Below are 14,157 nucleotides of genomic sequence, written 5' to 3'. Positions count from 1 at the left end.
TAATTAATAATTAACAATGTTGTTACCCTATATTTTTGATAGTTATTATTTGAATCAGTAGATGGCATTCAAATGCTCTCTAACAACCTTTTACTTTATGCGAGGAGAGGTCAGTTAGGCCTGGCCTCATATTGATTGAACTTGTGCAATTTCATTTTGTATTGTCAATGTTTTGTGAAGCCTTTTTTAAATTCGACCACGGCTCAGTGATGCTTTCTGATTTAATGGGCAGTTTATTTCCATTTATGACTCAGGAAAATGAACAGCATAAAAAATAAGCATGAATTAACAGTTTGAAATTGTTCTCTCTCATGTGTTTTGAGGGGTTGGCCCCTTGGCCTATTTACTTAATAAGAATCAAACACTGTTATATTAAATTTTTTTATAATTTATAGAGTAATATACAACAACTTATAGACATTTTTCTCTTAATGAATAATAATTTACATTATTGCAATGAATGGATGTACAATAAATTATGCAATGAATGGGTTTATAGGTAATACTTCATACAACTTCAAAGACATATTGCTTGAGATGGTTTGGCACAATCTGGTGGAAGAGAGATGTGTTTCTTTACATAATGAGTATTGATTTAAAGCTACACAGGGTGTTAATTTATTGAAAGTCATTCATTTATATATATATATATCCTATTCAGTCATTAAGCCTTCGAGAACTACCTAGTGTAGCCAGCCTCGTCACTAGGGATTGAGGGCTCCACGAAAATATCTTGCATTGGGCCCCCATAATTATCCAAACATGAAAAGGTTAATGAGGTTTTAGGACGTTTTTCATCTTCCGGAGCAGCTCTTCTTCACCGCTCAACACTGCCACCCTCAGTTAAGAGAAGGACAAGCATTATATTTATTGTTTGGGGAACTACTTCAAAGAAACGACTTCTGAAACTTTTCTGGATGCCATATATAAAAAAACGAAGCTCTTAAATGGTGGTGGCGGTGTCTGCCAAAGAGGTGTCGCCCCTTAACCTCATTAAAATGATGAAACCCTTTAAACGGAAATGACATTGTATTATATAGTGGATAGAACCCCCTTAGATGAGAGACTGGTCTGAGGAGAAAACCTTCATGCTTTCAAGTTCATTATAAGCCACTGGCTTCGTCCCACTAAATTAGAACCAGAGGAAAATTTGAGACTTTGATTACGAGGCATACTGGTACACACCAAATGTATGCAATGTAAAATACTATCATGTATATAGAGAGCAAGGCATGCCTTGAGCGTAGTCGGCCGGTAAAATATCTGTAGGGAGAAAAACTAAATTTTAAATAATGGTGTCACTGAGAATCCTGCTGAGAAGATATAGTTTTGTATTCTCACCAGTGATTACCAATTTTGCTTTAAAAGCAAACATGGCAAATATCTGTATATTCTTCCTCAAGTAAATATAAGCTAAATATACAACAGCCTAAATGGATCTATGTATCTAACCCTAAACCTAACACGTATATTGAGACCACCTTTGCCTGAATGCATCTAATCTGGAGAGTTATTCATGAAAAGGATTCACTAAAATCTTAGAGGCGTAAGTATACCATCCGGAAATTGGTGTTCAGGTTTGCACCGCAAACAGTGCAGTCTGCATGGGTACCACTGTGCCTGCTCCTTTTTGTTTTAGCAACGGGATCAGGCAGAGGGGAGCGTTATCACCTGTTTTATTCCACCTGTACATGAGTGACCTATAAGTACAGATGAAAGGCTGTATGGTTGGTAATACAGTAACCATCTCATGCATGCAGATAACCTGTTGATATTTAGGGGGCTGGCCTGCCACGCTTTTTGCAAATATGCTGCCAGTATGGGGTTGATGATGGTATAAAATGTAATGCAATATGCATAACTCAAAATATAATGCAATAAAAAGCAACGATAAGATTGTTGAATCCAAAAGACGCCAGGAATCTAAATGTCCTTATTCTTGTCTGGTAATGCACTCAACAAATGTAAAGAGGTAAAAGGCCAGCCACTGTATCATCAATGACCTCACTGATGATTATAGGCTATGCAAAGTCCAAATTGTCGATTTGAAAGTTTACGTGTTGTGCTAATTTGAATTGTTCATAGTTTAAAGCCTTCTACACAACAGTAAACTGCTTTCTTGTGGGTCAGCTGGAGGAAAATCTGCATGCAAATACACAGGGTGGCCCCGCACATAACGATGACGACGCAATGCAGTTGTTGCTGCATCAAGCCATAACAGTGCTAGCCATATGTTTGTCTTTGTTGGTGTACCGTCTTGCCTAGACAGGTCATAAGATATCGAATGCATACATGTATTTGTCGCCTGATTGTGTCTGGGAATTCTGCCGTATTAGTTCTAACAAACCTGGTAGCTAGAATCACATCAGAGGCACTGCCTTTGCTCTGCATTATGTGTCTTTTTTAGATGGGAAATTAGTACATTTTAAGGTTTGTCTGTAGCTGTAAATTATGGCTCCACTGGGTCTGCAATAAAATTATTAGTGAATTGAATTAGTTGTGTATTAGCAGCAAACAAGGATAAAATATTCAGATTTGATCTGTCCATCATCTTTTTTTAACCTCATATATAATACATAAATTAGGTTAAAAAACACAGCTGTACCATGATATAATAAGTCAAAGAAACACACACTCTCTTGGCCAGAGTGGATCCCTACAACACATAAAGTTCCAGGTTCACTCCCCAATGTCGACCAGATGTCTGCAGTCTACAGTAGGCCTCCGTGGTCAAGATGCCCGTAGCCCCCACCTGCTCCTTAAGGACATGCAGCTCAAAGCATTGCAAATCCAAAACCTGGGATTAAAGTGTGTGCTTGAAGTCTGTACTTGGCATTGCGTTGAAGGGTTATGACGGACTGCCACTATGTTCCCCGGAGAGACTTACAGCGAGAGAGAGACACACACAAAATAAGCCAAATGTCTTATAGGCAGATTCAGTCTTTCAAAGGTTATTCAGAAATGAGTTGTGCAATGTAAACAAAACTGAAGAACAAAAAATGAAAAGATTGTACTTGTTCCCTTGGAGCACACTTGAGAAATCTTCATAAGGATATAAATGGCAACGTTGACGTGTATAATGAACACAGACAATCTATATTTAAACTAGCAAGGTCTTATTAACAAACATAAATCTGTCTTGTCATCATGGCTTTGAGAGGAACCTCAGGAGAACAGCTGATCAGAGCAGGGGATCTTCGATGTTCGGTGGGACGCCACGCTCACTCAGCGTCTCACATCTAAATCCCCGTAGCTCAAGGAGTTTGCATACTTTAGTCATGACGTGAAACCTGCCAAACGGGACATCAATCTACTGTCGTCAGGGCTACACTGCTATGCCAACCCAGTTATGTTATACTGGCATGATTAGCCACTGGCTGTGCTGTAATGCTAGCCCAGCGTAGGCTAGTTAGAGCTTGATAAGCCTGTTATGGTAGCCTCGGCTAGGCCAGGTATAGCTTGATAGCAACTTGCTAGTACCTTTATGCCAGCCTAGGCTAGGTATAGCTTGATCTAGCTGGAGCTGTTGTGCTAGCAAAGTCATCGGTAAGCATCGCTTGATTAGCTCCTGGCCTGTAGTTCTAGTATGGAAGCGTATCCATGACTGGGCTGGGTATGGTTTAAAGTTAGCAGGTTGTGGCCGGACGGCTAGTATGGAGAGAAGATTATGGGTGTGTGCGTGGCTCGCAGGGGTCCGGGGGCAGGCCTGAAGAGTGTGGGGCTGATCAGAGGCCCCTGGAAGAAGGCTGTGGGGCCGTGTGGGCCCCTCAGGGCCAGCGGCCCCGAGGCTAGCGTGCAGAGAGCGGCGGGGTTAAAGGGGTTGTGCAGGAAGCCCGGAGGCAGGGCCTTGGACAGATGTTTCTGCAGGGCCAGTTTAGTCTGCATGGGGAAACAAATAGGTCACAACCTTAGGATTAGAGTTTAGCCTGGCTTTCTCTAAAGCAGACCTATACAGAAAGACAGAAAACTTACAATGCTGCTTTCATCAACTAGACTCAACTTATATATATGTTGATGTAATAGTGGCTCTGCGTCTGCACTGAAGGGCGAATCTGTGCCACTGTATTTAGAGCTAGTTCTAGTTTTACAAAGTCTTTCATGGCTGCACTTTACCACAGGACGGTAGACGAGATGGGGTAGCACAAGTGCTTGGATACCATGTAGAGGTTGATAAGGGCTCAGCATATCTCCTGCTCATCCACGGTACCCTCCCCATGTTCTGAGTTACATTAACAATACGATTACTCCATGACAGACGATTGTCTAATGTGGCACCCAGCGGCTGTTATTTTTTTATTCCACCTGCTAAATGTCGACCATATTCAGGCAGAAATCGAGTTTTTAATTTGACTGTAACATAATATGTGTACCTAAAATAGACTTTGTCTTTGACATGTTTAAGAACATCCTGTATTTCAACGCCAGACTCTAGTTGGGCTCTTTTTCGTTCAGAGTGAATTACAGACATGTCATGACTAATGGTAACCGACATTCACAGTGTTGTCTATTCAAAGCGACAGACGGGTCATTATTAGTAGTCACTGACAAGTGCGTTGTGGCATCGTCGGCGTACTTTGCTTCATGTCTGCCCTGGCTAAGACCCTGATAAGTCATTTATAAAGTGAATATTAGCAGCCTGAGGCCCCAGCCTTAGTTATCTGGCTGGAGAGGTGCCATCTGCCCCCGACCTGGAGTGACTTTCCCCCACAGCTCATATGTCCAAGGTCTATGAATGCTCACCGCCAGCAGCGTGCTTGGCTGGACCTTAGCGTACGGTGTGAACTTGGGCTTGGACGGCTTCCCACTCACACGCTCCTTGTGTCTCCGACTGCTCATGTGCTGGAGGAGAAAGCAGAGACCAACGGACACTCGGATTGGTTAACAAGCCTCAAACTAATCATGAGCATTTTGTTATTTAACAGATCGTTAGTCTGCACAATGAGAATAGCTTGAAACTACAGAGTAACCAAACACTGTTAATGGGAAAGGGAGATGAGACGATGTCCCGCCTCTCGTACCTGTTTAAGTTGTGACTCAGAGTTGACGGACAGCTGGCACAGTTCACAGTGGAAGGGCTGACCGGTTGGAACCGGGCCAGCTCTGGTCTTAAAGCCTGCCCAAGACTTTGGACGGCTGGCCGGGCGAGCCGATGATGTCACCTTGACCCTGCGTTGCAATTGGGTGCCGCCACCGCTCTGACCGTCCAGCATCTGTTTGTGCCTAGAGCCTTTTCCCACCGATGACAAGAAAGGGTGGGTTTAACATTTTCAATGGTTGTGTGATTAAGAAAACTACAGAATTGAACAAAAGCAACCACATGACATTATTTGAGGGTGTTATGGGCCTAATAACTGCTGCACTTGGCTAAGGAATCCCTACAGTGGGGCTAGGTCCTGCTGTAGGGGGATGTAGCCAGTGATACTATAGAACCACTATGAAAACAATGCAGTGGGACGAGCTATAGCTTCGATAAGGTATCACTGCAGGTCGGCTACGTGGCTAGCGTAGGGCTACCACTGCAGTGGTGCTGCATACCCCGGTAGTGGGGCTATGGAACCACTACATCCAGGCTTTGTACTGCTGCGATGGAGCTATGCACCCCTGCGGATGGGCTCTACGTACCTAGGCAGTGCGCCTCGAGCTGGGAGTTGGAGTTCACCGTCACTTTGCACAACGGACAGTGGAGCTGCAACTTGTTCCTGCTCCTCTTGCTTCCCTTCCCCTCCTCCTCCACCATCGTCTCCCCCTCATCCTTCACCTCCTTCTCCTGCGGCTCCTCCTGCCTGCCCAGCGGGGAGCTGCCCTGGGCAGGTGGGGTGGGGTCTGAGGTCTGAAGGGGCAGGAGGGGGGGGGCGGGGAGGAGGGGGCCGGGGAGGAGGGCGCCGGTGTAGACCACCAGTGCCTTTGACATCAGTGTGTCAGGGGGCGGAGAACATGTCTGGTTGGGAACTTGTGGGGGCAGCCCCGGTGAGGTGGGTGTGGTGTCGGCGCTCGGGGAGACCAGGATGAGCGGCAGCACGTTGGCCTGGGTTGGTTCCGTTTGTTGCCGTGGGGAATCCGGAGACATTGTGGCAACGATGAGACCTGTGGGAGGAAAGAAGGGATTTCTATTTTAGAACATTTAGAATATTTACATACTTTATATCGCTGGCAACCAAGTTCAATCAGGAAAAAGATTTGCAGTAGCCATGGTTCACCAGAGATGGTGCTGTCTCCTAAGTTTTATACTATGGTTTGGCTAGTCTTAAAGCATAAGCGTCTGCAATAAAGCTACAGAAAATGAATCTATTAACACCATATTAGGTTTAAGGTTTAATAATATTGTTTAATGTGTCAAATTAGTTGAATGCTATAGTTAGTTAAGTCTTTAGGCATTAGCTGTCTATCACTTATGCTACTGAAAATGTATAAATTAGCACCATATCCAGCCATCCAATATTTTTTTCTAATATTGTTTAATGTGGTAATTTGTGGATCAGCTCATTTTTTATCAATTTTCTTCTCAATCACAATTCTTTCTCTTTCCATTTGTTTGTTTAATGTTCTGTTCCTCTGTAACCCAGTTTTTCCATCTGTCTGTTTCATATTCTGTATCTCAATCTCTCTCTCTCTAATTCCCTCCATCTGCTTCTCCATCTCTTTCTCTCTCCCTTTTCCTCGCTTTCTGTCTTCCTGCTTCTCTCTCTTTCTATCCCTTGTGTAGGGCGTTCTCTCCGTTCTTTGTCTGCATCTCCCCATGAAGCCATCAATCAAATACCATGGCAACCACAGAACTCAACGAGCTATCATTATGTAGTTACCACAAAATCACAGATGCTGGGGGGAAGAGAAAGAGTGGCCCTTTCCCTTGCAGAACAAGAGAGAAGAGAAATGATGGGAAGGAGAAATTAAGAGGGAGAGGAGGACCAATAGGAGGAGGATGTTTTGTATTGTGGCAGTGGGGAGGAGGTTATGACATCACTGCCACACCAGTGCTGTTCAGCTGCATCCGTAACATGCACCTGGACCTCGTTGACATCAATGAACCTGCAAAGTGCTGCAATTATGGTGAGAGGGGAGTAGAGAGCACAGAGTCAGTCCTTTTGCTGAGCTTTCAAGCATGAATGTGCAGCTCTGTGCATTTGCGAACTGATAAAGAGCTGCAGAGAGACAGTTTTGCCTTATCAGTTTACAAAAGATCAACTGTGTAGTGGGTTTGTGTGAAGCCAACGAAGACTTTGAGGATCGCTCTAGATTAGGGAAGGGGAGGGGGGTCGGGGGGGGGGCTTTCGGTCCCTATGGGATCAGAATCACAGCATGTCTCACAAAGAAGCACCCTGCTCTAGTAATTTACATTTCGCTTCCATCAAATTGCCTTGCAGGGTGTTCAGATGTGTGTCATCGAGGAGCGGGCAGGCCTAGCGGTTAGGGTGTTGTGCTCTAGCTTAGCTACGGGTGGACATTGGAGTTCGAACCCGGAACCTTTCATTGTGGAGTCACCCTAGCCCCCGACCAGACTGTCCACCAGGCAACAATATATATATATATATATATATATATATATATATATATATATATATATATATATATATTGAGAGACAGACAGAGAAAGAGAGAGATGTTTTAAAATATACATAAATACATAGAGAGAGATGGATTTATAGATGTAGAAAGGTTTCATACTGGTTTCATCGGTCCGCTGTGTGTCTCTCAGCACGGCCACCCCTTCAGCCCTCCCTCTCTCTTTCTGCCGGTCTCTCCCGGGGGCCAGGGGGGTGGGTCCAGCCCTCTGTCTGCTGCGCTGGGGGCCCCGCTGCCCCACCAGGGCCTTCAGCTTGCGTGCGTGTTTGTGGCCCTTGTAGTGGGCCTCTGCCTGGTTCTGTAATGCAGACACACACACACACACACACACACACACACACACACACACACACACACACACACACACACACACACACACACACACACACACACACACACACACATACCCAGATACACACACACACACACACACACACACACACACACACACACACACACACACACACACACACACACACACACACACACACACACACACACACACACACACACACACACACACACACACAGAATTACAAACATACAGCATATATATGCACGTATATATATACACATACATAGCACACATAGCATAACAAACCTATATACATGAAAGCACATGTATATATACAGTATGTAGATATTCATATACATATCCATATAATATAAATATATATATTTTTTATTTTATTTATACACAGAACCCACACACACCCACACGCACAGGGTCACGGAAACACACACACACACACACACGTGCATTCCCATGCACACACGCATGAGTACATGTATTTTCATATCCTCGCAGACAGACACGCAAAACAAAGTGAAGCATTTATAATCAGGAGGTGATTCAGAAGGACCGTTTGACTACTGAGATCATCTTGTGAACATCAAAGAGTTCTCTCTGTTGTGGAAAATACTTCACATGAAATATAAAGCAAAAAAAGCATGAAAAAGATGAGCCTTTTTCTACAATGTATCCTATGAAACAAATAAATTTTCGAACACTCCCTGAGCGACCTCAGGGTTTAGACTAAAATCTCTCAAATCGTTCACCGCTGCGAATGGGTGAATGTCAGTTTGCTCCGCATTCACCTCATTGGAGCAAATGATGTGATTGTACAGTTGACTTCCTCATCACCGTCATCATCTTCATCATCATCATCATCATCATCCTCATCATGGGACTTATGGCGTCTAAATGTCCAATCTCTCAGAACACTTGCTCCTATCTCCTCTGATGCAATCTGACACAAAATAGCCCGTGTCCATTTTGTTTTGATCCAAAATGACCTTTTGTGTCTTTCTCGGAGGCAGGAAACACATTGGGTGCATTGCGACTGCAGATCCATGCAGATTTGAAATCCCAAAATAGATCTGCATGGTTGTGTGGCCAAGCAAATGTTTTGATCTCTGCACAGTGATATGTGCTACGAAGTTCAATAAACTGACTTTTAGAGTAAAGATCCAACAGTAAACAAATCAGATACATGTGATACGACTAACATTTTCTATAAAACTAATCACAAACACACACAAACACCACACACAAGGTAACATGTATGAAAATATTAATAAATACATGTTATATTTGGACAATATTCAACATATTACTGCAAAGAACATAGACACATTTATTGTAGCTAGCAAAAGTTAAATAGCTAGCATTGCTGAAAGCAAATAAAAGGTTTAATGTCTTTAACTTCTACAGAGAGAAATTCTATAACATAGTAGAAGTGAATTAATTTTATAAAAAAATAGAAAAATGTCATGTTATAGAACATTGTTGGTTCATTTAAAGATGGCATGCAAACTCTTAATCATTGCACTTGCAATAAGATTCAGGAAAAATGATTTAGAAACAAAGAGAGAAGAGATGGAAGTTTGACACAAACTCAATATCTGGCTCTTTACGATAAAGACTCACAGATCATCTGACATTCTAGAACCCAGAAGCACATTCTAGAACCCAGAACCACATTCTAGAACCGAAAACCCATGGAGCTGTGATAGGTCGGTCATCATGTGGCGTGACCATGCCAGGGGAGGGTGTGTGTGTGTGGGGGGGGGAATCGGCCAGATTAGCTTGCCTGCTTACATCACTTTGCCAAAAGCGTAGCACTGCGTAGCGTGGACAGAAGGTCATCAACCAAAGGTCAAAGTGTGTGGCGAGGGGTGGGGGAGGGGCCCTCGGCCATGTTGAATGTCACTGAACATCAACCGTTCAGACCGAGGCTGAAATTCACAGTTTGCGTGCCTCCATATCAATCCCAGATGTCCATTGCAATCTAGCATCTGGCGTGCTATTTTAGCTCCCTAGCATGCAGCTAACTTTGCTAGCGAGGACGGTATACAAACAAAATAATATCCTGTCATAATAGGACAGAAAAAGTGTTGCTTGTTTTGTTTGGGTGTTGTGTCACTGGATGGCCAGGTTACAACAAACAAACATCCCATAATAGCCATACTTTGGACTGGCTCCTAGGTCAGGTCTTCTGAACTTGATCCAAGTCCACCAGCGACGGCACCCACTCCAGGTTCACAACCAGGAGTTAACAACCTTTCCTAAAAGCACAACACATTTTATAACTCTGCCCTGGCGTACTTTGGGCCTCCATGTTTATGAATCAGGGGTCTCTTGTTAGCGGGCCCCCTGCTAGCGGCGGTTCATGCTATCCACTTCCTGGAACAAGCAGCCACTTTGAGCTCGGTTGTATGAGGAGAGCCTTCTCCAAAACGGAGTTTTGGCGAGTGTATTCGGATTAGTGTGGTCGTGATGTAAGACATTCACAACTATTTTTAGCCTGTAACCCCATTTTCAGATCCAATTCCTTACAGGTCCACACACATCACTTTAACCCCGTCAACACCGCACCCTTCTCACTGATAGGTAGTTTGCTTTTGACTATGAAAATCATCTGTTTTATACAGAAACATTATTAGGCCTTTGAAACCTTTAAAGTATTTTTCTAATGAAAAATGTACCATCAAATATCAATAGCTTAAGGGTCAGCCATCTCCCAGGACCGTGTATGCGTATCAGGTGACCACGAACGGTCCCCGGCCCACTGGTTGGGCACCGAAGGCTGAAGATGGGTGGAGGGGGCTCACCATGGAGTTGAAGCGGAGGTGGCAGATGTTACAGGAGATGATGCTCTTCTTTTTGGGTGGAGCCACGCCGAAGGTGTGGTTGATCACAGCCTTCTGCACTGGGTCCATCTATCACACGCACACGCACGCACACACACACACACGCACGCACGCACGCACGCACGCACGCACGCACGCACGCACGCACGCACGCACGCACGCACGCACGCACGCACGCACACACACACACACACACACACACACACACACACACACACACACACACACACACACACACACACACACACACACACACACACACATGCACACACGCGCACGCACACGCACACGCACACACACACACAGACAGACAGACAGACGCACACATGCACACACACACACACACACACACACACACACACACACACAAACTCACACACACACACACACAAACTCACACACACACACACACAAACTCACACACACATACACACACAATAATACAGGTTATGACACATGTCCCAGATATGTTCACCACACATATATGAAGCATTGTTCTTATGCTATAACTTATAGCAGAGGTAATGATTGCGTTGCTGACGCTACATGGACGTAGTGACCAAGCAGCCGATGGGCCCACCGTGCTGAAGTTGGGGAAGAGGTGGAGGGGGCCGGTGGAGCCGTTCACCCTGAGGGGCAGGAAGTGCTTGAGGCTGAGCTGCGGGGGGGTCTGGGTCGGGAGGGTCCGTCCGGGGAGAGCCAGCGAGGCCAGCAGAGGGTGGGGCTGTCCTCTGGTAAGTCCCCCTGGAGAGAGAGAGGGGCTCCATGTCAGGAGGAGGTTCACTACAGTAACAGTGTGCCCTGCATTGGCCGCGATGACAACGTCGGTTCAGTAAACTCAGGTGATTGTGTTTGTGTAGCCCTTAATGGATAACTTGTGTGTTTTTCAACCTGGTCCCTATTTTCACATAATTTGGTGTCCATGGGACTATTGCGGACAGCAATTTTGAAATTGGTCCATTATTGAGCGAGAGCTGTTCAGCCATTGCAGCTGCCAAACGGGCCGCAATGTAACGCTAAGGCGCATCAGCGGCCTGTCAATGTACGTCCTCTAGGAGGGCTGGTTCTGACCACTGACAGGATCATATTGATTGATAATTTATTATAAGTTTCTGAACACATTAGGTAAGGGATCCCTACGCATTCCTCTCAAATCTATCCGGACCTGTGCGGTTTCGTGTTAGGATTCGTGTGGACGCCTGAAACGTCCCCCACCAGCTGAGGGACGTCAGAGTTGGGTTTATTTTTTATTTATTTTTTATTTGTATTCTTTTTGTAGCTTTAAATAAAGCCCCTTGATAAATGTTATTACTAACTGTACATTCAAAAGTATTTCTGCTCAATTTAAAAGGTTGAATCTCCTCGTGACTGAATGTTTGTATACAGAGCATAGGCTGTATGCGTGCAGGCTTGATACACTCCACTTTTTTCCGTGGAGAACCAGCGCCTTGAATATTTACTACAGCGTTTCTACAGCTCGATGCGGTTTTGCAATGATTCCGTCTTTACGGAGATATTCCTGAACTGCATAAAACAAAACCGGAACGTTTTCGCCCATTTCGGCTCCGTGTGGACGGGGCCTTAGTACAAAGATTTTGCAATTAATTGCCTGAACCATGAGTGAAAGTGCAACAAAGGCTCTCTGCTCCCACCCAGTCTGACTCTTTGAGTCGGAGCCCACTCGTCTCTACAGTACTGCAGTAACTGCAGTCTGCAGTACTGGAAGCGACAAGGAATAATCTTCGGTAACAACTGTTACTGGCTGAGAGTGCAGTTTACAACAATCAACGGCATTTTTGACTGATGTTGACTGTGTTAGGATATGGCAACTAACTATGAAAAGAAAATGTTTTATCGCAGCGTCAAATATGGACATTTGTTAACTTTCTGACAGTGCTCTGACTGCTAGTTTGGGTTTAATATTTTGAACACCATCTGAATAATTATATTTTACTTAAAATGCAAACCTCGGGGGGTCCCCTTGGGTCTCCTCGTCCTGTCCCCTTAACAAGTTAGCCACTCCTTCTAGACGCAAAGTTATGAATTTAGAATCAAACATCTTGCCTGAATTTGGTCAAAACAGTAAAATGTCAATGTACAGATATTTCAGCGTGTCCCTTAAAAAACGCTCCCAAGGCCCACAGAGATACACCAACATATCACATAGCCCCCCCATCACTGAACAGCCATTCACAAAACTGTCTTCTACTTGGTTTAAAAAGTGACACTTCATCACAACTTATTCTAAATTCAAATACGATATGGGGTCAAGACGGAGCGTAAGCTTGTCTAGCAAAACTAATTGGAATAAGCTTCAAATTGGCTTTTTCTCGCTTTATTTGTGACCCTTATTTGTTACCAGGCTCATTTAAAATGACCTTAAGGGAGAAATATGTGTCTAAAGAACCCGGAAGGAGGATTAAAAGGCAGGGACGTGAGGCCCCGGCAGCAGCGAGGAGCAGCGGTTTGTCCACCAGCGGTGTGGATTAATCTGGCCGTCTGCGTGACTTTTGAATCAGATCGTGGCGTTTAGTCCCAGCAGCGGGGCCAGGCGGTTCACGGGCTGCATTTTGAAATGAGCAAACTGTCATGGTGGATAATAATTTGTGCTCTGTCGAATCTCGGAGAGAGAGGGAGAGTAAGCCTGTTGATGACACTTCCCCGTTTAAAAAGAACCCCGTTGTTGACAGCCACGTTTCTGAATCCTTACAGCTGCACCAGAGGGGTTCAATAAATGGATTAATACTGTCGTTACTCACTTCATTTCACTGCTGCTTTTCTGGCAAATACTGCTACAATATAACTTCGTCACATTATCCATTTGCATCAAGCAATCAAACAAAATCAACATCAAACACCCTTGAAATGCTCTCTCTGTGGCCTGTTTGTCACGAATGAGGAGGGTTAACATTGCAAGCTATCTTTCACAGGAGATGGGAATACAATTATGAGACTGGGAAATTACAGCATTGGACATGGTTGCTTGGAGACACTCGCTGGTTGCTAGGCGACATTGTCTGATTGCTAGGTGACACCGGCTATTAGCTAGGTGCCACTGGATGGTTGCTGGGTGAGACTGGTTGGTTGCTAGGGTACACTGACTTGTTGTTAGGGGAGACTGGTTGGTTGCAAGGTGACATTGTGTGTTTACTTGGTGATACTGGCTGTTTCGTAGGTGACGGCCCAATCCCAATTCACCCCTTAGCCCTAGCCCTCAATTTTGCGGGTTCATGCGTAAGGGTAGGGCTGTCCCAATAGTCGTTCATTGAGAGGTAGGGCTAAGGGGAAGAGCTAACTAGCCCTTGAATATTAGTTGCTATCTGAGAATGATAGATTGACTCAAGGATTTTTTGTTGGACTCCTAGATGTCTCCTAGACACAACACATCCCTCCTAGTGCCTCCATGATCCGGCCCCTCCCTAACACGTTCTTTTATTGGCGCTT

The 14,157-nt window shown here is 44.6% G+C and overlaps 1 protein-coding gene across 2 annotated transcripts in view; it reads right to left on the bottom strand.

The window, feature by feature from the left end:
* Positions 1-367: 367 nt before the first annotated feature.
* The window catches only part of LOC132446698 (zinc finger protein 385C-like), a 48,872-nt gene continuing 35,082 nt past the window's right edge, over positions 368-14,157 (bottom strand). For both annotated transcript variants that reach the window (XM_060037128.1, XM_060037129.1), the window contains 7 exons: positions 11,294-11,457; positions 10,675-10,782; positions 7,663-7,858; positions 5,623-6,084; positions 5,019-5,227; positions 4,741-4,839; positions 368-3,879 (listed from right to left, as the gene is read on the bottom strand). In XM_060037128.1, the coding sequence (XP_059893111.1) occupies positions 3,649-3,879; positions 4,741-4,839; positions 5,019-5,227; positions 5,623-6,084; positions 7,663-7,858; positions 10,675-10,782; positions 11,294-11,457 (1,469 nt within the window). In that variant the 3' untranslated portion in view covers positions 368-3,648. The remainder of the gene's footprint in view (positions 3,880-4,740; positions 4,840-5,018; positions 5,228-5,622; positions 6,085-7,662; positions 7,859-10,674; positions 10,783-11,293; positions 11,458-14,157) is intronic.

The sequence above is a fragment of the Gadus macrocephalus genome, chromosome 18 (assembly GCF_031168955.1).
Source record: "Gadus macrocephalus chromosome 18, ASM3116895v1".
Taxonomy (NCBI): Eukaryota; Metazoa; Chordata; class Actinopteri; order Gadiformes; family Gadidae; genus Gadus; species Gadus macrocephalus.
The sequence above is the reverse complement of the archived record's forward strand: the minus strand, read 5'-3'. Positions and strand labels throughout refer to the sequence as shown.